Source organism: Lacerta agilis, chromosome 10, assembly GCF_009819535.1.
Source record: "Lacerta agilis isolate rLacAgi1 chromosome 10, rLacAgi1.pri, whole genome shotgun sequence".
Taxonomy (NCBI): Eukaryota; Metazoa; Chordata; class Lepidosauria; order Squamata; family Lacertidae; genus Lacerta; species Lacerta agilis.
In genome coordinates this window covers 24,266,557-24,289,836 of record NC_046321.1, presented here as the reverse complement: position 1 = coordinate 24,289,836, position 23,280 = coordinate 24,266,557, and the positions used below count along the sequence as shown (strand labels likewise).

The 23,280-nt window shown below is 42.7% G+C and overlaps 1 protein-coding gene across 2 annotated transcripts in view; it reads left to right on the top strand.

The window, feature by feature from the left end:
• The window catches only part of SYN3 (synapsin III), a 178,126-nt gene that overhangs the window by 4,936 nt on the left and 149,910 nt on the right, over positions 1–23,280 (top strand). Inside the window, exons 2-5 of one of the 2 annotated variants that reach the window (XM_033162091.1) lie at positions 2,821–2,871; positions 3,683–3,740; positions 5,446–5,537; positions 19,895–20,051. In XM_033162091.1, the coding sequence (XP_033017982.1) occupies positions 2,821–2,871; positions 3,683–3,740; positions 5,446–5,537; positions 19,895–20,051 (358 nt within the window). The remainder of the gene's footprint in view (positions 1–2,820; positions 2,872–3,682; positions 3,741–5,445; positions 5,538–19,894; positions 20,052–23,280) is intronic. The other variant, XM_033162092.1, reaches the window with a different exon arrangement.

Here is a 23,280-nt window from a genome sequence, read left to right as displayed (position 1 = left end):
TGGGGTTCACAGGTGGTCTCCTTTCCAAGCACTGACCAGTTCCAGACCCATTTAGGTTCAGCGAAGGGGCTTTGTCGTGTGCCTTCAGCTGACAATGTCTAGATTCATAATGTATTATGAATGCAAAGTGGCAGGTGTTCTGCCCCAAGAATTCTAAAACACTATCTTCCAAAACAAAATTGGATCCAGACGTAGGCATGTTCACAGTAAGCCCACTGACATGTGCCACTGATATTGCTGGGTCTACTGTAAGTCTGAATTTCTTACAGTCTTACAAACCATTTTAATGTTGATACTACAAATCAGCTCATTTGTTATTCTATCATACAACAAATCTTACTTCCTAAATCCACAAACGGACATTTGCAAAACACACCATAAAGTAGCAAAATTGTAAGAACAATACCAAATACAACAAATCTTACTTCCTAAATCCACAAACGGACATTTGCAAAACACACCATAAAGTAGCAAAATTGTAAGAACAATACCAAATAAAGACATGAGTATTAAATCGAGAAAATGGGTCCCTGGGGAGAGATGTGGAGTTGGTTTCCATTAGTTATAAATTTAGTGTGCTTCAACTTTTACACAGCTGGTGTGATCAAGAATTAAAGTTTAACACCATTATGTGCTTAAATACCTTTTAAGAACATATATTCAGGAGCACTTAAATATGGATTAGTTGCACATCAACTCTTCCAACCACAATGGCAGCCTTGTTCAGAGAATCCATCTCCATGTGGTTAATATCACATGACGAGATAGCAGGGCTGTGCTCAACATGCCCCACACCACAATATGGTGCAGTTGCACTAGGTCCTGCGTGCAAGTTTCCCATTAGGGCAGGGGTGGGAAACCTCAGGCACAAGGGCCAAATGTGAACCCCCATTCCTTTATATCTAGTCCTTAGCACTCACGCCAATACACACCCCTCACTGCCCTGATTTGTATCCCAAATGGGTTTTTTCCCCCTGGCTGGAGTGTTTGCCTAGCTGGATGACCAAGATGGATGGGTGTGTGTGTGTGTGTGTGTGTGTGTGTGTTGAAACCAGTCTGCTGTAGAAAGGTGAATTGAACCTTCACTGTACTGTTTTTGGGGCCTGCTAAAAACATTTTTGTTTAACAATCCTATCCAGACATGTAAAGTGGATACGTATTTTGACTTGCAATTTTATTTTATAATGTGTATTTTAACTGCAGATTTCATTTATGTATTTATTTATATGAATAACAAAAAATATTCAAATTTTAGTGTATAGTTTCTATTTTATATACTCCCCCTTACACATTCCTACAACTAAGCAGTATACAAATTCTGATATATGAACAACTGAAATTCCCTCATGGAAGTGGCAGAGATTAGGAATGAGAATACAGAGGGTAAATTTAACATATAAGCAGGACCAGGAGTGCATTCTCTTCCAACTACGAGAGTGATTGCTGATGTTTGCTCCAGACTCTTTGCCTGTTGTTTAAAAGACCAAGGTGTATATGCCTGTTTGTGAGAGATGGGAAACATAAAATGATGTCAAAATGAAACCAAACACTTAAGACAAAACATTATTGAGAAGATTAATTGCCTATGGTTCTGCCTTTCTCTTGAACCACCAGAGAGGTATTGTTATAGAAGCCAAAATGGCGTAGGCCTGCTTCTGACAGGCCAGGAACATGACAATGGTTCATGGGTGACTGGAGAAAAGTCTGTGATTACTTAGAGCAAGGATAGCCAACATGGTGTCCTTCAGGTGTTGTTAGACTCCCATCGTCCCTGACCATTTGGGAATGCTGGCTTGGACTGCACTGTGTTGAATACCCTGATTAACACCTGTTGACTGCACCAACCGTCTGGAAGACACCATGTTGGGTGCCACAGGCTTAAAGGAAGGCCGAATGTCTTATAATGAAGTGTTTGCAGTTGCAGATGGCATAGCTCCAGGAAATGAGCTGCTGTAGCTGTGGCAGTGCACAGCATTCTGTGTACCCTTTACAACTAAAGTGGATTTATAGGACTGAACACCTGCTAAAATGGTTCATGGATGTCAGCCATAATGAGAAAACAGGTACAGTTGTAGAGGAAACACGGCAAGGTTTGCTGGGACCCGTGAGTGAACCTGGGCTGACCGTCAGGAAACATGGCCTGATTTATGGATCTCATGTGGCTTTCAAGTTAACCTGTTCCCAAAGTTCATATGGATGGTTTCCATTGAAAACAAGCCTGTAATAAGCATTTCCATGCTGTGCAACAAACGGATACCCTCTTGTGTGCATCTCTGGCATGCTGTCTGGCCTTAGTAACAGGGGACAGGCCAACAGTGCACTAATTTGAATAATGTGTGTAAAGCAAAATTATTGCTGCATGTTATACAAAAGCCCTTAAGGAGCATCTGGGAGAGTGGCAGCCAACATTTTGTGGCTGGGAGGAATATGGCTCTGCAGGAGGGGGGCGGGGAGAGCAGGGTGGGTAGACCCAAGAGGTCAAGCCCTGGAAAAATATAGAGGAAAAAGATCAATTGTAATACTAGTTTATTTACTGATATGCTTCCTCCTCAGGAATTGTTATTATCTTTGGCGGTCTCTCATGAAACAGGATAGATATCTACAAACATGTTTCCCCTCCACGGATAGAACTATTACAGCCAAAAACAATCAGCCCTGAGTACAGATATTGTAAATGCGTGCTGCCTTTTTTGTGCCCATCCATTTACAGAGAATCAATTTCGAAAAATCACTTTGTGATTTCAAAATATGACATGCACTTACTCATGCTTAGAGACCCACTGAAATAACAGCAAACTTAAGTCCCACTGATTTCCACAGGACCCCTCTAAGCCTGACTAAGACTGCAGTCCTAACCTCACATATCTGGAAGTAAGCCCCATTGAATTCTATGTAGGGATGTGGGGGAATCGATTCAGTTTGCAAATAACATACAGCAGTGGATTATATTAGGAGGAAAGGTTTGCAAAAATATGTATATTAGTCAAAACTGTATACAAAATACATTTTACTAGGAGAAAGTTGCATTTTCATGAGGAATTTTTTTAGTCAACTTTTTGCAGAAAGGCGAATTTCTGAATTTAAGATTGGGACAATGAGAAACTTGGAGAACAGATACTGATAGATTTGACGCAGGTGGCGCTGTGGTCTAAACCACTGAGCCTCTTGGGCTTGCCGATCAGAAGGTCGGCGGTTCGAATCCCCATGACAGGGTGAGCTCCCGTTGCTCTGTCCCAGCTCCTGCCAACCTAGCAGTTCGAAAGCATGCCAGTGCAAGTAGATAAATAGGTACCGGGAAGGCAAACTGCGTTTCCGTGCGCTGCTCTGATTTCAGTGTTCCATTGCGCCAGAAGTGGCTTAGTTATGCTGGCCACATGACCCAGAAAAACTGTCTGTGGACAAACACCGGCTCCCTCGGCCTGTAAAGCGAGATGAGCAGCGCAACCCCACAGTCATCTGCAACTGGACTTAACTGTCAGGGGTCCTTTACCTTTTCTTTTTTTTTTACTTCTGAATAGACAGTTAGGCATGTACTTTAGTCTGGACCCACCACTATGTCTGAATTGGCTCCAAAGTTGAGGCTCATGTTTTTCAACATCAAGGAAAAAACGGCAGCACAAAAAGCAGGCAAAAGCATCATTTATATCTATTTAACTCTCTCTCTTTCTTGTTTTCTCCATAGGTCTAAATATTTTCAAGGGAAGAAGGTGAATGGGGAATTTGAAATCCGAGTGGAACAGGTTAGTGGGCAACGAAAATCTGTCAAAAATTGGCTCAGGCATGCAACTCAGTACTTGTTTTGCAGGTGCCTGAGCATTTCAGCTAGGAGGCAGTTGAAATTAAGGAAGCATTTTGAGCTGGCTTACATCAGATTTAATTTGGTTTTCTGTTATGGTAGTTTATTCATCAAGGCCTGGAGTGTTTTTCCAGGTGCCTGCTGAATCACGCTGCAGTTTTTCATACTTTTGCTTGCTGTGGGTGAAAACATAGCCTTTCTGAGGGGAGAAAGTTGCTGCTGTTTAAGTTTTTTTTTTTTTTTTGAAAGCAAAAATAATAGAATATTTTAGAAGAAAACGTCTGAACAATTTAACACCTCTACAAACAACATCACTTCCCACCTGTTTTCTTGTCAGAGTGCATTAGGTATTAATGCAAGGGTGCATCCACAGACACCTTCTCAAGACACCCCAGAACAATTCTGAAATGTATTAACATGTTTGCCTTCTTAATTCTTATAACATCTCAGTTCCCCCTTAGCACATTCTCATTTTCTACTATGGCCTGCTTTGTGCGGAAGGCACAGAAGGACAAATAGTGTTTCCCCCCTGTAAGTTATTGGCTTTGGAAAATAAGGCCTTCAGCACTGGTTCTTCCTTTTCCATCACCTTCTGCATAAGCTCTCACACCACACACCATGGCTAGCTTTTGATCTGCTGCTTCTACTTCTTTCCTGAGACGCCAGATTTCACACTTGGCGTGAAAAAAGGTCAGGCTTTCTTTTGGGTTATCTGGTTGGAAAATACACAATTTCTTCCTGGCTCTGCCTTTTCAATCTCCTAAACTCCCAGCAGTTTTCCAAATGGTATAAACCATTCACCACCACACCCTAGGGCACCTTGTTTATTTGCAAGTTGCAACACAACAGCACATAACTTGAGGACTGTGCCATTCCCCTATCACTATGTAACCCTCTGCATCCCCCACTCCCAAATTTTCGCATTTCCTTGATTTCTTGGAAAGGTTTCTAGGCAAGTAGGCATGAGCCTGATTCCCCTCACTTTACAAATCAACTGGTGCTTTCAGTACAGAGAAACCAGATGTGTGTAAGTATGGTTTTGTGTTTTTAGTGCTGGTCACCCTCTGTGAGCCTGGGAGGAGGCAGAATCCAATGGATCCTCCAAATGTTGTTGGGCTTCAGCTTCCATCAGCACTAGCCAGCACGACCAATGGTAAAGGATTATGGGAGTTGTAGTCCACCAACATCTGCAATGCCACTGATTCCTCATCTCCGATTCAGATCAAACACTTGGATAAAAAAAGAATAAACAGCAATTGCTTCAGCCCAGTTCCCTCACTTGCTTACATTCTCGCCATTAGCAAATAACTAAATCTATTTGAATGTTTCCAAATAGGCATTTAAGTCCAAGTCAGATGATGTCCTCTTGGGATTTGGTCCACTCCTGACCACTCTTAAATCTTAAACCTTTATTTACAATTACAGTAATCCTAATCCAGGGTTATAAATCGTGTTTAATTAATGTTGTACCATAAGCAGTTTACATTTGCCAGACAAATCACTACTAATTAAATATGCTGCTACCTGGTAGAAATCTTGTTAAGACAAGCGTTCTGTTTGAAAGTGAAATCCAGGAATAGGTCAGTTTCATTTTATGTGTTTTCTGCCGTTATCAAATAATCTGATTTATTTTTATTTTTCCACTCTAGGCAGAGTTTTCAGAACTGAACTTGGCTTCATATGTAGGCACTGGCTGTATGGTGGACATGCAAGTCATAAGGAATGGCACCAAAGTGGTCAGGTGATTGAAATTAATTTTTTTTCTCCTTACAATTAATCTCAGTCTTGTTGCTGTTTTAAAAAAACTAATCTGGGTGGGATTCACCTAATAAACCACATCAGTGGAAGCCCTGCACAAGGACTTTTGCTTGTGCAACAGAGCTTCTCCCGTCCCTCTGCACACCTTCCATGACCCATGGAGCATTTGTAATAGTCCAACACTGAACTCCACCCTCTGTATTTTTCTTACTATCTGGGATGGATAATTATGAGCAACCTGTTATGGGCTGACCAGCCTGATGGAATGTGAAGTTTATTCAAAGTCAGGACTGCAGGAAAGCAAGGGCTGATTTGGTTTGTGTATTTGTTGATTGATGAAAGGGGTTCTTTTGGAAGCAGTTTTTAATAGTAATCCGGATCTTGGAAAAGCAGAGCGTGTCCATACTGCTAGAAAATTCTATCCACAAATATCCAAAATACATTGCCATCTTACCTTAGCCCACCCATTCACATTCCCTGGGTCGAAAAAATGTATAAGTGGATTGTCCCTTGCATTATATGGCCATTCCTTGTGTGAACCAGTATTTTAAAAGGATTCTTGCAAAATGTAGCCACTTCCATGCTATGCTATATGATCTCAAGTGCCTGCTTTAAGAAAGCATGTGTTTCAGTGGCGGATCACATGCCTCGCTTGCAAAGGTCTCTGGTTCAAACCCTGACATTTCCAGGTAGGGCTTTTGCACCTCTCTGAAACCATGACTGCCAGGCTAGTCACTGTAAGCAGTACTGAGCAAGATTGACTGCTGGTCCAGCTTGGTATAAAGTTTCAGTCTCTGTGATTGTAGCAGGATAACAATTAATTTTTATTTATTTTTATACAACACAAAATGCAAATACAAGCATCTCTATGTGAGCAAACTCTCTGGGAATATGCAAGGGAAGAAGAGGCTGTGGGTGTTGATGGGGAGTTGGGACCATGAATGATGTTCACAAGACACAATTCTATTCAAATTCCAGGAGTCTACACCACAATTTTGATTAGCATGAAAGCAATTTCCTCAGGGTTGTTCCTGCTTTTCACAGGCATGCATTGTAATGTAACGAGAATGGGAAAAACATAGCAAAGGAAAAGTACATAGGGATGAATTTTGTGTTACAGTACATCCAGGGACACAGAGCAACTATTCTTTTTCGGAGACACAAAAACTTATTGATGTCTGGGTGTGCACAGCAATGCTAGCTGCTGAACTCATTTAATTTTTTTCAGTCTGTTCATTTTGGATACAGTTGTCCTTTTTTCTTGTCTGAATTCCTAAACCCTTGGCTGAGACGGGGGTGGGTTAGAATTTGTACTTGTCCTACTCAACTCATCCCTTACATTACTTATTATTAATAATAATATTAAAATTTGTATACCACCCTTCAACTGTAGATCTCAGGGTGGTTCATAACATAAAAATACAAGATAAAAACACAAAATGCACAATAAAAACAAGAACAAAAAACCCACAAACCAATAACTTCCCACTTCACATCTCCTTGTGCCCTCTGCGGTTATTTTATTTTCACCATCCTGAACAAGTGATAAACCTCCTCACAGCAATTACGAAGGGCTGTATACAACTTTCTCTGTCTGGCAGGACACGGGTGTGTGTGTGTGTGTGTGTGATGTGTGCGTTGTGGAGCGTAGCAGCCCAATCCAGAATCCAAAATTTAACCCAATTCAGACCCATCAGACTCACTGAGGAAGGAAAAGTTGAACTCCAATTACTTCACCTTAGTAGTGTTGAGGATCTGGCTGTTAATGAGCGCGTAGGTGTGCTCAGGATGACATTCTTGCATATGTGGCCCAAGGCATGTGTTTTGACATATATCTGCTCTGACATACTGCTGCAAACACTCAGCATTTGTTCAACACATGTGCCAGTTTGGCCCTTGGGAAACGCAGCACAACCGTCTTGTGTTACCACCCTTGGAGTAATTTAGAAGATACTGGGTGGGGGAGTGAAAAGAGATTCACACGCTTTCCAGTGTCAGCATGAAAGCATGTTTTTAATGGGTCTGTTGGAAAGGATCCCTAAATTATCCTCCTCTATAACTTCATTCAGAAAAAAAAGAAAGCATTCCCATAGCCTTCAGATTAATCTGTGCGGAGGCAGGAAACAGATTTCCGTCCAGTGTTCCAGACTGAGCTCCTACCTCTCATTGTCCAGTGTCCTAGGCAAGTTAAGAGCAGGCATCTATCATACCTTACAGAATATTCATAGTAAAAGATAACTTGAAGATGCTTTTAACTTTGAACACATTCTGTCTGTACAGCTATTAGGTTGATGCCCATTGCGGGGGGTGGGGGGGTGGGGTGTATTATGGGCTGAAGCTGTCCACATGTGTGGACACTTAGAATTGAAAATGACCTGAAAACACTGCCCTTCACACAAACCCCCTTTTAAACTTTTGTGTAAAAATAAACTTGTACCTATCAGCCAAAAGATAGAAACACTGAATTCGATATTGTGGTATTATTATTTCAAGCCAAAAATATAGTCTGTGCAGTGCCGGATTTACTTATAATTTAAACAAGCTATAGTTTAGGGCCCCACTCTCTTGGGGCCTCGGAAAAAAAAATTAAAGGAAAAAAACACTGGATGTACATTTCCAAAATATAAGATAAAAAACAAATAAAATAAAATAAAACCTACATACAGCAACAGTGTTTTGTGTAGGCTCCTATGATGTAAGTAATGGACCCCACCTGCTAGCCTGCTCCCTAAAATATCACTGGTTTGCTCATTTGCTCATAAATTACCATATAACATATATTCAACACAAAAAACAGTGACAATTTGTTGTTGACAATTTGTTGTTGACAAAGGACAGCTGGACATATAAAGGGCCTCATTACCTTCAGTAGCTTAGGGCCTCATCAAACCTAAAACTGGCCCTGAGTATGGGGATTTGATAAAGTCCGGTCGGTGATCCCTTGGTTAATTTATTCCTTGCACAACAGTGAGTTAATCTGTATTTATAGGTTAGCAGCTGACTTCAGTACCATTTTAGCTAAATCTCTGCTGTGGTGGGGACCATTTAGTATAATGCATTTAGTATGATAAATCCCAGATATACCAGAATGGATATACTACAATGATTGATCTAGAAAACCACCTATGGGGATCTATAGCCTTTTTCAATCAGGGTACAGATAATGGGAACCAAGATACAGATCAAACACAAGAGTAGTAGCCGTTGCATGTTGAGGTCCCAAGACACCCCCCCCCCCAATAATTCACACTTCACACAGCAATTTAAGTTTAAGGTTTTTGGCATTATTTTGGCTTTGGCCACAACGTTATTTAAATACAACCAATGTGAGTTACAGGTAGGTAGCCGTGTTGGTCTGCCATAGTAAAAAAAAAAAATCCTTCCAGTAGCACCTTAGAGACCAACTAAGTTTGTTCTTGGTATGAGCTTTCGTGTGCATGGTATCTGAAGAAGTGTGCATGCACACGAAAGCTCATACCAAGAACAAATTTAGTTGGTCTCTAAGGTGCTACTGGAAGGATTTTTTTATTTTTTATTTTGTTTTAACCAATGTGAGTGGTTGCTTAGGCATTGGTTCCGACTATCTGTCCCCCGCCCTGGGACAGAGATGACATCCACTAGCCATCTAGCAAAGTCAGTAAGGGTAAACACTTCCTGGGAGAGGGTAGAGCTGGGTGCCAGGCCCTACCTCTCCCCAAATGCTCCCAGGGGCTCTTGTGTGACCCTAGCCCCTTGCAGGGGTACGGACAAAAGCATGTCGATCCCCTGGATTCCTTTAACAGAATACCCTTGCAGCAGTAGCATTTGTAAGGGCAGGCACAGCCGATTCCTTACCCCTGCACCAACCAATTTTAACCAATGCCTAACCACAACCTTACAAGTTGTGACAATTTGCTACACAGTAGGCAAAAACCAAATGGCACCAGCCAATCAGCCGAATGGACAAAATTCCTACAAGGCCCCTGCTCCAAAGCAGGCGACCCCATGACAGGCATAGCAATGTCAATCACAAAAAAGGCCCTGAAAAAAAGCAAGGGCAGGCGGGAGATCCGTTGCACGTAGCAAAAGTGAAAGCGCAAGCTGCGCGCAGGGATTTAAATGGCTATGGCTGTCAATCATTAACTTGCAACATACTTTCTCCCAAGCAACATGAAGAGCCCAATCTCAACTGTTGCCATCCAAACTAACCCGCCCAGCAACAAGGGAGTTGTCTTGTTAACCCTTCCGCAACACGTGCTCTCCATGAGTGGAGAACCTGCTTTGTAGATCAATATATCTTAGTGGTAGCTTAGTGTAGAAGGTCCCAAATTCAATCCTTGGCATTTCCAGGTAGGGCTGGAAACCTGAAACCTGGAGAACTACTGTCAATCAGTGTAAATAATCCTCAGCTAGATGGACCAGTGGCCTGGCTTGGTATAAAGAACCAAGTTTTCCTGCCTGGTCAAGAGGAGATAGCAAAAGCCAAGAGGGCAATGAGTCAAGCCCCAGAGAAGAGCAAATCCCCTAAAGTGATTGTTAGTGCCAGGAGGGAGTGATTTAATGCTGTGGTCTCTGTCTGTATTTCAATGCTTTTGTATAAATGCATTCATTCTTACCATGGTCCTTGGCTAAAATTCCCCTGTCTGTCAGAACTATGGAGAGGTCAGGGGTTGTCCTGTTTCCTTGTTATAATTCTATTCATCCTTTAATTAAAAGTGACTTTCCTATTGATTCTGGTTGGACAGTCCTAGTGTGTAATGTTGACACAGTTGTGACCTGTTGCACAGGAATTCCAGATACTGTCTGTGGCCTGAATATACACGGCCTTATGACAACTTCATGATGTTTAAAAAAAAATATTTATTGCTAGGCTTTCTACCACACCTTCCTGACAAGAAAATGCAGCTCACAAGATTATTAGAACAATAAGACAAGCAAATGCAACAGTAATACATAAATAGTGGTAGTCAAAACAATTCTTGAAACAGTCCACATTAATAAAATACATGGAATAAAACCATATTCACCGCCTTCTCTTACTCTGCACGCTGGGGAAACCTGCTATATTAAAGGAATTTACCTTCCTTTTTCATGGCATCTGTCTATATTGCCAACAGGGCTATATAAAAACAGAAAACAAATCCACATTTTGCACAGTAAGCCCAGATTGTACTCTGTACTGAAACACACTACCGTGGTTGTTGTTGTTGTTGTTTAGTCGTTTAGTCGTGTCCGACTCTTCGTGACCCCATGGACCAGAGCACGCCAGGCACCCCTATCCTTCACTGCCTCTCGCAGTTTGGCCAAACTCATGCCAGTCGCTTCGAGAACACCGTCCAACCATCTCGTCCTCTGTTGTCCCTTACTCCTTGTGTCCTCAATCTTTCCCAACATCAGGGTCTTTTCCAGGGAGTCTTCCCTTCTCATGAGGTGGCCAAAGTACTGGAGTCTCAACTTCAGGATCTGTCCTTCCAGTGAGCACTCAGGGCTGATTTCTTTAAGAATGGATAGGTTTGATCTTCTTGCAGTCCATGGGACTCTCAAGAGTCTCCTCCAGCACCATAATTCAAAAGCATCAATTCTTCGGCGATCAGCCTTCTTTATGGTCCAGCTCTCACTTCCGTACATTACTACTGGGAAAACCATAGCTTTAACTATACGGACCGTGGTAAGTCTGGTTAAAAATTTAATTCGTTCTGGAGGTCCGTTCTTAACCTGAAACCATTCTTAACCTGAGGTACCACTTTAGCTTATGGGGCCTCCTGCTGCCACCGGCACGTGATTTCTGTTCTCATCCTGAGGTAAAGTTCTCAACCTGAGGTACTACTTCCAGGTTAGCGGAGTCTGTAACCCAAAGTGTTTGTAACCCGAGGTACCACTGTATAGAGCTTTTGTGATGGAAGTGACTGAAAAAGAGAGGAGAGGAACAGAAGACATTCTCTGGCTGCCATTGGCTGAACTGCTTATAATATCCTAGGAACAGAGCAAATTGGAGCCATAAGGAAGGAGGGGTGGTGCGTGGGAAGGGAGAGAAACATGAGCCTAGGGTGGGCAGAAGGCAGAATAGGATCTACTTGTAGATCTTTGAGTGATTTAAAGTTGATCAGCAAGGATTTTGCATTCCCATTTAACACAATTGTGCCCAGTTATATTGCTGAAATCAAGAAGGTATCCTTTTGATTGCACGTTCATTGTGATTTGTGCTCATGATGCTATTGGAGCAGACATACGCAGTCCTGCTTTCAATACTGTTTGTTCCTGCAAAAGTTTTAAGGCACTCACAGTCCTTGAATTCCAATTAGTGCACATCCTGTGACTTCCTGCGGAAATCCTGTAACAAATATTCCAGTTTATTATTGTCACATTTTATTGCATCATATGCCCCTCCATCATTGTGCACTTTGGATGCATTATAACACCTATGGGTAGCAATCATGTAGTAGCACTGGGGAAGCATCACAGAATAAGTAATGAAGCAGAATGGATCCTCTGCATGTTGTGATATCAGTACAAGCCGAGCTGCGAAGACGCTGCAGCAGCGAGGTCAGCATGACTATGAGTCATGTATTCACCCTGTGGGAATCACACCAGCCCTACCAGCTTTTCCACACATGTGATGTCATTGTAATGTACGGATGTATTTTACTTTCAGTTCTGCGTCAGGAGATGCTGGACGCTTTTACAGACAGCTCTGCAATAATGAGCTGCGCAGAGACAGACTCTGTACTTTATCTACAATAAAGTAGGTTTTTAGCCTTACTGGCTTGTGCGTATTGTTCTTCAAGCTGGGGAACAATTGCATATTATCTTTATGCCCCTGGACTCCAATAGCCAGAGGGCACGGAGGCTTCGTCCGCCTTGGGGGTCAGTCTCTCAGCTTGCCCCCGTGGGAAGTTTTCATAACACTGCAAACACACTATTATTCTGTCGATTGCACGTTGCAGAAGACACCTGCCATAAAACACCAGCCCAAAGGGTGAGAATGTTGAGGGGGGAGGTAACTAGGAGCGCATTTTTGGGTGGAAGGCTTGTGAGCTTCATCCCAAATGGTTACACAAATTCCTGGGCTCAGCATTCTTTCACTCTAAGTGTATGTGTTGTGCAACTGGCTCTAGTTGGTGGATCTTGAGGCGCTAGTAAAAAACTAAAACAAAGTAGATCCTGCAACCCTGAACAACAACAACAACAACAACAACAACAACAACAACAATTTATTTGTACCCCGCCCATCTGGCTGGGTCCCCCCAGCCACTCTGGGCGGCCTCCAGCAGATATTAAAATACATTAAAATATCACAGGTTAAAAACTTCCCTAAACAGGGCTGCCTTCAGGTATTTTCTGAATGTCAGATAGTTATTTATCTCTTTGACCTCTGCTGGGAGGGCGTTCCACAGGGCGGGCGCCACTACCGAGAAGGCCCTCTGCCTGGTTCCCTGTAGCTTTGCTTCTCGCAGCGAGGGAACCGCCAGAAGGCCCTCAGCGCTGGATCTAGAGGGCTGAAGTCTTCTCAACCCTGCCTGGAAGCATAAATCAGTAGCTTGATGAGAAGGCAGCAGGCCAAGGGAAACAGGAGATGGTGTAGGTTTGAAAAGGAGGGATGGATTAACTCCGGGGAATGAGGGAATGAGACAAAAGCCGGAACAAAGATGGAAGAGATGAGAGATGCATGTGGCCTGAAGCTAAAGAAGTGAGGAAGGGGGAAATGTAGATGTTGATTTCAAATGACCAGTTTTGTAATGTCCAAATCAGAAACCATGGTTTGTTTTGCTCAAACATATCATGGCCAGAAGCGAAGACTAAACCTGGAACAAAACATGCCACAATCCCAGGTTCAGACATAGCAGGGATTATGATTTGCAGCTGCTGCTTACACTAGGGAGGATTGAACCTGGAGGTACTGTACCTGTGCATTTACAATAAACCATTAACTATGTTTTGCCATCATGGAGTGGCAGGAAAAGGTAAGCGGGCCTGTTCTGATGACTATAGAATGCAGGTAGGTTCGTGTGAGAACATATGATCTTTCATTTATCTGAGTCCCAAGGTGTTTGGGGGTTTTAAATGGCATCACCAACACCTTGAGGCAGGAAACAAATTAGGTGCCAATGTAACTGAAATATTGCTTGTCAGAAGAACAGGATTTCTTCAGCAGCCTCACCTGACAATGATGACTATTGGTAATTTACCTTTACCCGTCTTGAAATGTTCTTTTCTGGATAAATATGACTAGTGCTGTATTGCTAGTCATGACACAGCAGCCGTTTCACCCCATGTAAAAACTCTTACTTGACAATAGGGTGGCTCATGGGATCTGGCCATAAGCATCCCAGACAGATTGATATATATAAGGTCTAGAAATTATGCAGTTATACAAATTACTTTGACTTAATCTGTCACCATCACCATGATTTCTTTAAAAAGTGGCCGGGGAGGGGGGGATAGAAAGTTCTCTCTTTTTCTCAGCCTTTTGCCATCTCTTCTCCAGTTGCTGCTATTAAACAGCTGCTTGGGGCAGGGGGGTTACTCTCATTGTGGGTTTGCTTATCTTCTGGATGAATAATGTCCCTCTTTAACTCCTCAGCAGCTGGCGTCCAGCCTATGTGTGAGAAAGATGCTGACAGTTATTGGGAAAACATTTGGAGTGGAGGCAGCTGCCAGAAAATAAAAATAAAAAATACTGTTAGCAGACAAGGGCAGGGAAAGATTTGGGGGTATTAATACCTTCCAAAGTTCTTTCACATCCCATATTCCTTATCTGAAGGAGTTATCACTCACCAGGGCCCAGGTTTTTGATAGTTAAATCACAGGAAAGATGAAAGCCCTATTTAAATTTGTTTTGTTTTTGGTCATGTATCATTCTTATCTTAATTTGCTTCCTTTCATCATGGCCTTTTATTGAGTCTAGTTTTAAAGGGGGGGGGACAAAGGTTAGCATTTGAGGGTCTGATTCTACTCTGTTGTTCACATATGGAACTCCAGATGACTTTCACTTGATCCTGGGAAACAATCCACTTTCCAAGCCCCCTTTCCCCTTCTGGTTCATTTCTAATCACACACACACACCCCTTTCCAAATAACATCTGAACTTTATCCTGAGATATAACTGTGAAAAGTTGTTATAAAGATCTACATTAAATCCACTATGGTGCATATACTGATAGGTAAAGGTGAAGGGACCCCTGACCGTTAGGTCCAGTCTCGAACGACTCTGGGGTTGCAGGGCTCATCTTGCTTTATTGGCCGAGGGAGCCGGCGTACAACTTCCGGGTCATGTGGCCAGCATGACTAAGCCGATTCTGGCGAACCAGAGCAGCGCACGTTAATGCCATTTACCTTCCTGCCGGAGCGGTACCTACTTGCATTTTGACGTGCTTTCGAACTGCTAGGTTGGCAGGAGCAGGGACCGAGCAACGGGAGCTCACCCTGTCGCGGGGATTTGAACCGCCGACCTTCTGATCGGCAAGCCCTAGGCTCTGTGGTTTAGACCACAGCTCCGCCCGCGTCCCTAAGCATATACTGATACTGGGGTTCAAATCTTGTCCAATCATGAAGCTAACATTGTGACTTGGCTTCCACCATCTCTCAGCCTAAGTTACATTGTTGTGGAGGTAAAATGAGATTATGTACGCTACCTTGATATATAAGGGAGCGGGTGGCGCTGGGTTCTAAACCACTGAGCCTCTTGGGCTTGCCGATCGTAAGGTCGGCAGTTCAAATCCATGTGACGGGGTGAGCTCCCGTTGCTCTGTCCCAGCTCCTGCCAACCTAGCAGTTCAAAAGCACACCAGTGCAAGTAGAGAAATAGGTACTGCTGTGGCGGGAAGGTAAACAGCGTTTCCATGCACTCTGGCTTCTGTCACGGTCCTTCATGCTCCAGAAGCACTTTAGTCATGCTGGCCACATGACCCAGAAAGCTGTCTGTGGACAAATGCCGGCTCCCTCAGCCTCAAAGCGAGATGAGCGTCGCAACCCCATAGTCGCCTTTGACTGGACTTAACTGTCCAGGGGTCCTTTACCTTTTACCTTTACCTTGATATCAAGGAACGATTCCCTGGAGAATCCTGTTTTATTTGTATTTAGCGCATAGATTTAAGAAAACTACATATTCTGCATGCAAGAAAAAAATAGTATTTATACACAAAGAACTGATAAAAGTCAAAGAATATGGTCAGTATTGAGAACAGGTCTACAAGAGAAAATTGAGTCACCATTTTTAATGGTTTGTTATAATGAGGAAATAGAAGATACATCTTTGTTAGACAATCTATCAGCAGGTATAATGGGCTGATTAAGATAAATAATGTATTTGAGGACAGGATGTTTAAAACATAAAGGGGAAATAGTGATGAAATGGGAGGGCATCAGCCCCCAAATCAGGCCCATTTGGGGGTTTGTAAACAACAAAATTAATATCATAACCAGATACAATTTACTTAGAGACCCACTGCTTAAATTATTATTTCTTACAATAAGTTATTTGGGGGGGGGAAGGTTTATTAGAAAATATGGATATGTTCCCATTGGAAAAAAGAACTCCTACAATAAAGGATTGAATTTTGAGGATCTGAGAGCTGGGAAATATGATAAAATGAGCCAGTATAAAAAGGGTTTGAAAATTATAGAATGTGCGTAATGTATCTGCACCATAAGGCCCAAGAAGATAGTCACCTTCATAGCATAGGAACATTGTTAGAAAATAACTTACTGGTAATCGTATTTATATTATATTTATATTGGTAATAACATTTACACAATATACATTTCTTTTTATTTAGAGTTGTACATATCATTTACATTGAATGAGATCTTTTTTTCTCCTACATATGGGGGGGGGGTGGATTTTTGTACATTCTCACAACCATTATCCATAATTCCCAACAGGCTTTGGGGAATGCGCAGATCTTGACTGAATTCTGTACATTCTCTTGCCAATATGCATAATCTCCAACAGGCCTTCATGAATATGCATATCTCAACTGCTTTTGTGTATTTTTCGGGCAATATGCACATTCTCTGGTCAGTATGCATCGTCTCCATGAAACATCTGCACTCCCTGACCTGCTTCTGACCCACTGCTTTATCACACATGACCCATAGCATACTCTCCCACAGATCAGTTGAGAAGGGATGCAGCTCCCCAAAAAAGATTACCTTTCCCCCACTTTCCTTCCTTCCTCCTTCCTTCCTTCCTTCCTTCCTTCCTAAGTCCATTCAGCTGAGCAGCACAAGGGGAATCACAGGGAGTTTTAAACCTTCGCCTCCTACCAAAAAAAGAAAAGAAAAACGATTGCAGGGGGCTCAAGTTAGGGGGACTAAAGCTATAATTTGCATATGGGATACTGTGAATGTCTCCGAAGCTCAGCAAGTCAGAGACAAGCCCCCGGCCTTTGTATGTCAGAAAATATAGAGAGTTGTGGCAGCTGCCAATTTTGGCTGACCACTGTTTGTGAAACTGTGAATAGTTGACTCAGATTCACTGTAGTCTTGGGTTTTTATTTAGCAATTACTTGAACCAGAGAACACTAAGGATATTACACCTGAAGTCTCTGTTACATATGACTGTAATATGATTTCAGTTATCTACACTAAAGGGTAAAGCAATGCTGCCCTGTTGCTTCGGTACGACCCACGTGAATGACTGTCCATGAGGTGCTGCAGTGCATCGCGGGGTTTGTTCTAAGGTCACCACTGTTGTTTCCTATTAGCTCAGGCACACCTGAAAAAGGACATTCTTTTGGAGATTATCGTTCTCCTCAGCTAGCTGAAATGACATATATGCTGGATTTATGCCTCAGAACTTTGCCTGGGGCAAATAATACCACAGCAGTGTGCAGCCTGTCACATCTTATTGCCTAATTATTTATTCTCCCTGCTTTGCCCTGAGTCCTGAGAAAACAGTTCAGTTCCAAATCTCCTCTTTAGTCAAAACATGTTGGTCAGCTGAGCATGGTGCTTGTCAGGGTTCAAGCCACCACAGCAGGTCCTGAACCCGGACAGCCAAGCAGGGATTCTTGAATGTGGGGGCCTCTTTTTTTTTTTTTTTTTTTGCTTGTGTGAATAAATAAATCAATAAAAATTGTCCAGTAGCACCTTAGAGACCAACTACCGGTAAGTTTGTTCTGGGTATAAACTTTTGGATATAAGCTATTCAGGCCTGGTCTGAATAGAGATATTGGATTTTTTGTCCCATTACATATGCTAAAGCTATTTTTGGTCATCTGCACACTATCCCTTGTTTTTTCCTGTAGAACTAATTGCAGTCGTTAACAGTTGTCAACAGGTTTACCATACCCATTGAGTCGATCACCCATCTCCTACCACCCTTCTGAGAAAAACCCCACCCCACCCTCCCACTATATAGAAGGTTCTGATAACTTTTGTTTCACTGTATCTGAAGAAGTGTGCATGCACACGAAAGCTTATACCCAGAACGAACTGCTACTGGACAATTTTTTTAAATTTCTTTTGACTGCAACAGACCAACATGGCTACCTACCTGAATCTTGCCTGTGTGAGGCAGTTATGGGGAACCTCGCCCCCGGGCCTAGTTCGGCATGCCAGGCCTTCCCATTTGGCCTGATGTCTTATATGGCAACGACATTAAGAGCTAACATTAATATCAAAGGACCTATACTAAAAGGGAAACAACAGCTAGCTAATTTATTGCTGGTTTAATTTTGTTGAATGTCTTAATTGTTATTCATTTATCGTTTTTGTAAACTGGTTTGTGTAATTTGTTTGTTTTAACAATCAAGCAGTAAATACATTTTATGAAGTCAGAATAAATAATAAACATGCAAACCACCCCAAGATCTATCAGAAGTTTCTGATCTAAATGCTGCTCACTTGTACTCTACAATACTCAGGTGTCCCACTACAACAGGTGCGAAAATAATCTCCCGAAGGTGTACAGCTTTTGCCAGGTGGGGCTAAGCCTCTATGCTAGGTTCCCGGCAGGTGGGCGCCTGTTGCCTACCAGGAGGGAGGAAGGTTGAGGCAGCAGGGGAATCAGTAGGAAGCGAATGCACTGGACAACTCACCACCTCACCCATCTCTCAGTAGGCAATGGTGACCCACCTGGCAGGAAGCTAGCATGGTGGCTCTGCCTCACCCAGCACACTTCTTCTGGCTTGTGAGCTGGCTGCTGTATGAATCAGGATGCTGGACTGGTTAGATCTTGGGTCTGATCCAGCAGAGCTCTTCTTGTGATGAAAAACTGTGCCTAAAAAGCATATAAAGCAATTCAGTGAAGTGAAATGAAAGTAACCCAATAAATATTAAAACACTTTCCCCGAGTCTGAACCCAAATCATCAGAAAACACCCTGAATAGTAAACAGCTCAAGTTATAAAACTGCTTTAAAATGTTTAGATTTAATCTATAAGGGAGGGGAATTCAAGAGGTGAGAAGCAGCTCCTCTTTACTTGTCTGTTCTATCCTAGGTAAATCCATACCAGCAACCTTCCCACAATGGTCTATTGGTGCTTGATTTTAATTTATTTTTGCTTTTAACTTGTTCAGTTTGATACACACACACACACACACACACACACACACACACACACTTGTAAACTTGTGATGTATTGTGATGCAGCAGTATATAAATATTTTAATTAATAAATAAGCAAACCTCAAAAGGAGAACTCGTCTTATCAACTACTGAGTCTGTGTCTGCATATACCCCATACATTTAAAGCACATTTAATGTACTTCCCCTCCCAAAGAATTCTGGGAGCTGTAGTTTACCCTTCACAGAGCTATAATCCGCAGTACCCTTAACAAACAACAGGTTTGGTGGAGTTGTGCTTTAAGTGTGTGGTATATATGCAGCCTATGACAAAACAGACAATGCTCACTTTGTGTTCTCTATGGGAAAACGTTCTCTAAAAAGTGAACATATGTGTTTAATGGATAGACGTCTTCATTCATAAATGCCATGTGCTGTTCTTTAAATTGGTCTCCAGCTTTAAGAATTCAGCAACTGCCTTTGCTCTGTCATCTGTGCAGCACATTGCAAAAAATTGCCACCAAATCCATCCAAAGTTTTCATATGAGAACGGCTGGAAATACACTTTTCCATTCCTAATTTATTATCTTTAGTTCTTGTTGTAGATCATTCCTGTATGAGCCTTCCTGTCTGAGCCCATAATGGAATCTGTGAGAAGTGTACCTGGAGTCCTCTCAGTTCTGTTTCGTAAATCCTAAAATGAAGGATTTTCTTTATTGATGTCTCTAATATAATAACAATAACTGGTGCTTTTTTAACTCTTAGAATTATAGGAAGGAAGGGCATTGGAAGCAAAAAAGAAAGTAATTGATAGGAAGTGGATGACTTGAAATGTCCTCTGATTATGTCTTCTAGATCCTTCAAACCTGACTTTGTACTCATCCGGCAGCATGCTTACAGCATGGCACTAGGAGAGGACTTCCGCAGCCTCATCATTGGCCTCCAATATGGCGGAGTCCACAGTGTCAACTCTCTTTTCTCCATCTACAATTTTTGCAGCAAGCCCTGGGTGGTAGGTGGACTTCTTAAGCTTCCTTACATGAAATGAGAGGGGAGTTGGGTATCCCCATACTGCAAGAAGCTCTCAATAATACTTTGGTTGTTTTGGTAAATCTAAGTTATTTTGTTCTTATTTTGTTTCAAGTACACCAGGTATTGAGGGTTCTGCCCAACTCAATACCTGACAGGCCAAATAGATGAACTGAGGAAAGCAGGCCTTGGGCTTTTGCTGAGAGAACATTGTCACAGGCAACTCAGGACTTTATAAGTGTTATTTGTCCAGCATGTGGCAGCCACACACTGGATTTTCCACTGGCCTGGAATTAAGTAATCTGGAAGAGTGCAGGATTGCTATGTGCAAATAGTTTACCTGATAAAGGCTTAGACTTCTGGCACTGATACATCCTGCAGGTTTCAGGGTCTGACTAAAATGTTCCATTCTCTCCAGAGATCCATGGGGTGGTATTCAAAGTAGTAATAGGCCATGGTCCCTTCAGCACAAGTATTACTGCTTGCGCAATGGAACTTGCCCCCCTTTCAGTGGCATAGGAAGGGAGGGGCGTAGGGAGCGGAGTGCCCCGGGTTCCATTTATGAAGGGGTGACAAGAGGGCACTCTGCGGCTGCCCCACCTCCCCCCCCCCGGATATTTGGTAGTCGCATGGGGGGGGGGTCGGCACACTGTTACCCCCACTCCCGAGTCCTGGCTGGAGCCTGGAGGAGGAGGCAGGAGGCAGGGAGAAGACAAGCTGCTTGGCTTTGCCGGCAAAGCTGTGCAGCTCCCCACCACCACCACCTCTCTTTCTTTTTGCTTGGCAAAACTTTGGAGTTCTCATTTTTCTTTCCTTTTTTGCAAAAGCGTGTGGGGCATCTGAACACTGGAAGCACTTGTAAGAGGGTTGGGAGTAATGCCGGCCCCCACCCTGCTAATTTCTTCGTTATTTGCTTTTCTGTGTCCTGTCCCCTCTACCCACCCATGCATCTAAAGTTGGTGGTCGCGGTCCGTTCCTTCACCGCTCCCCCCCCCCCCCGATTTCCAGATGTACTCAGAGTTGGTGCTTCAAGACTTCTTCCTCTCCCCCCACCCTGCCAAACTCTGAAGGGTTCTCCTTCCCCGGAGGTTTTCTCCCTCCACCCTTCTTGCATATTTCTGACTGGGAAATACTCCTGCCTTGTGGCGCGCTGAGACACCCCCCTGCCACCGCCACTGCCAATTATCCAGGAGTGACAAGACGTGTGTTAGCGGGGCTTTGGCGTGGGGGGCTTTCTGTCCCCGACAATTTTGATGTGGGGCTAATTGTTAGGGACTGTCCTCTTTTCTGCACTTCCACGCTTCCACCACTTTGATCTTTGCCTTTTCCCGAAGGCTTCGGGCCATTTTCACGTCCCACTTCCTTCCATGCAACTCCTGGATCGGGTCCTCCCAATAGTCTTCCTTGCTGGTTTAGGTTTTAGGTCAATCCTAAGAGTCTCCGGGCGGGAGGGGGGATTGCATGATCCCATTCCAGTCCCTCCCCTGCTCCTGCTCCCCTGCTCCTCAACCACCTGCCTTTTACTTGACCCTCATGGGAACGAGTGTCTGCGGGGGGGGGGGAATGAGGCGTCATTTTGACAGCTGCCCTGTAGATGGAGGCAGGGGGGGGGATGGCTTTGTCGCTCCTTTGCCTACCCCGAGTTGTTGATGTGGGGAGGGGGGTGACAAAAATTTTTTGCACCAGGTACTGCCTGGGCTTGCTATGCCTCTGCCCCCTTTCTTTCCCTTGTGCCCCCTAAACCTGTTCCCCCAATCCTCCAGAGCAGATTTTAAATTCTGAAAAATGAATGGAAAGCAGGGGTCGCAACACAGCGGTGTGCCATTTTCCCCTAATAATTTCAGGATGGGGGCAGAAAAGCATGGCTGTTCTTTACTTGCCAAGTGCAGGATTTTTGTATATTTTATTACATTTATATTCTGTATTTCTTCCGTCATGGGACTAAAGTGAATGTAGATATGATTGGTTCCCAGGTGGCTTACCCATTTAGGCAATGATCAAAGCCAGACTCACTTAGCTTCAGCAAGGTGGTAGCCCCAGGTGCCTTCACATTGTCCCCTGGGATGTGCTGCATACAATATTTATACTGTGTAATCATAAGGTGATTTATGGTATTGGGCTGCCCAGATTCTTTAAGTCCTGATGAGCTCATAGACTCTACTTTCTCCCACTACTGCTTAATAGAATCAAAGAGGTCAAATTGGCATTGGAAAAAGTATTTGGCTTACTTGATTGGATATGGGTCAGATATACATTTCTTTTTTTATATAAGAAATTTATTGGTTTTATTCAAAACAAAGAACAACAAGACACATACAACAACACAAACACATCAATCAGGACATAATAAAAAACAAATACCAACCACCAATAACACACCAATAATTCTTTTTCTTGTTTAGAACAAAAAAAAAAAATCTTGTTTGAATCTGTACTAGGTGACTTCCCCCGTTTTCTCTCCTTTGGTTCCACTTCCAATTTACTTTAATAACTTCTCATCTTTAAAATTTAAATCATCCCCCCCAAAAAATCTAAACAAAATTCTTAATATTTAATTTTACTTCGAACTCTATTACTTCTTAACTAACATCATACATCTTATTTCACTTAAACTGCTGCTAATAAAAAGATTAACATATCTCTTCACTAGTTCAAAATCTTAAAATCTTAACACACCGACTTCAGGGTACCATAATAAACCATCCTAGTTATATTTTAGATATTTCACCCTATCCCTTTTCTAACCATTTTCCTTCGCCATCTCGGGGTTTCCCCCCAGACATTTCTCCATCTTACACCAACACCATTGTCCAGAATGTCCTCTTTTCTTGTAAATCCACAGTTCCAGACGTAGTCCATAAAAGTCCTTCCAGGGAGCATCAGGATACACAAATCATCACCTTCCAGCATCTCCATTTCAAAGTTCCATTCATCTTCTAATCGTAGATACACAAATCTTCTTCCCATCATTTCCGGGCTCTCACCCCAGAAATTGGATATAAATTGCCTTCTAATCCTGGGTCTCTCACCCCAACAGGATTTTTCATCTTCTCGGAGTTGCATGGACATTGTTCTTTGCACTTCAAAGATTTCCTTAAGTTCCCTGCCAAGGTTTTCTTCCAGTTTAACAAAATTCTCAAGAGTCTTTCCTGTGGGATATAACTTTTCTTTGACATCCTGGTTCAATAGGTATAATTTCTGATTTAGCAATT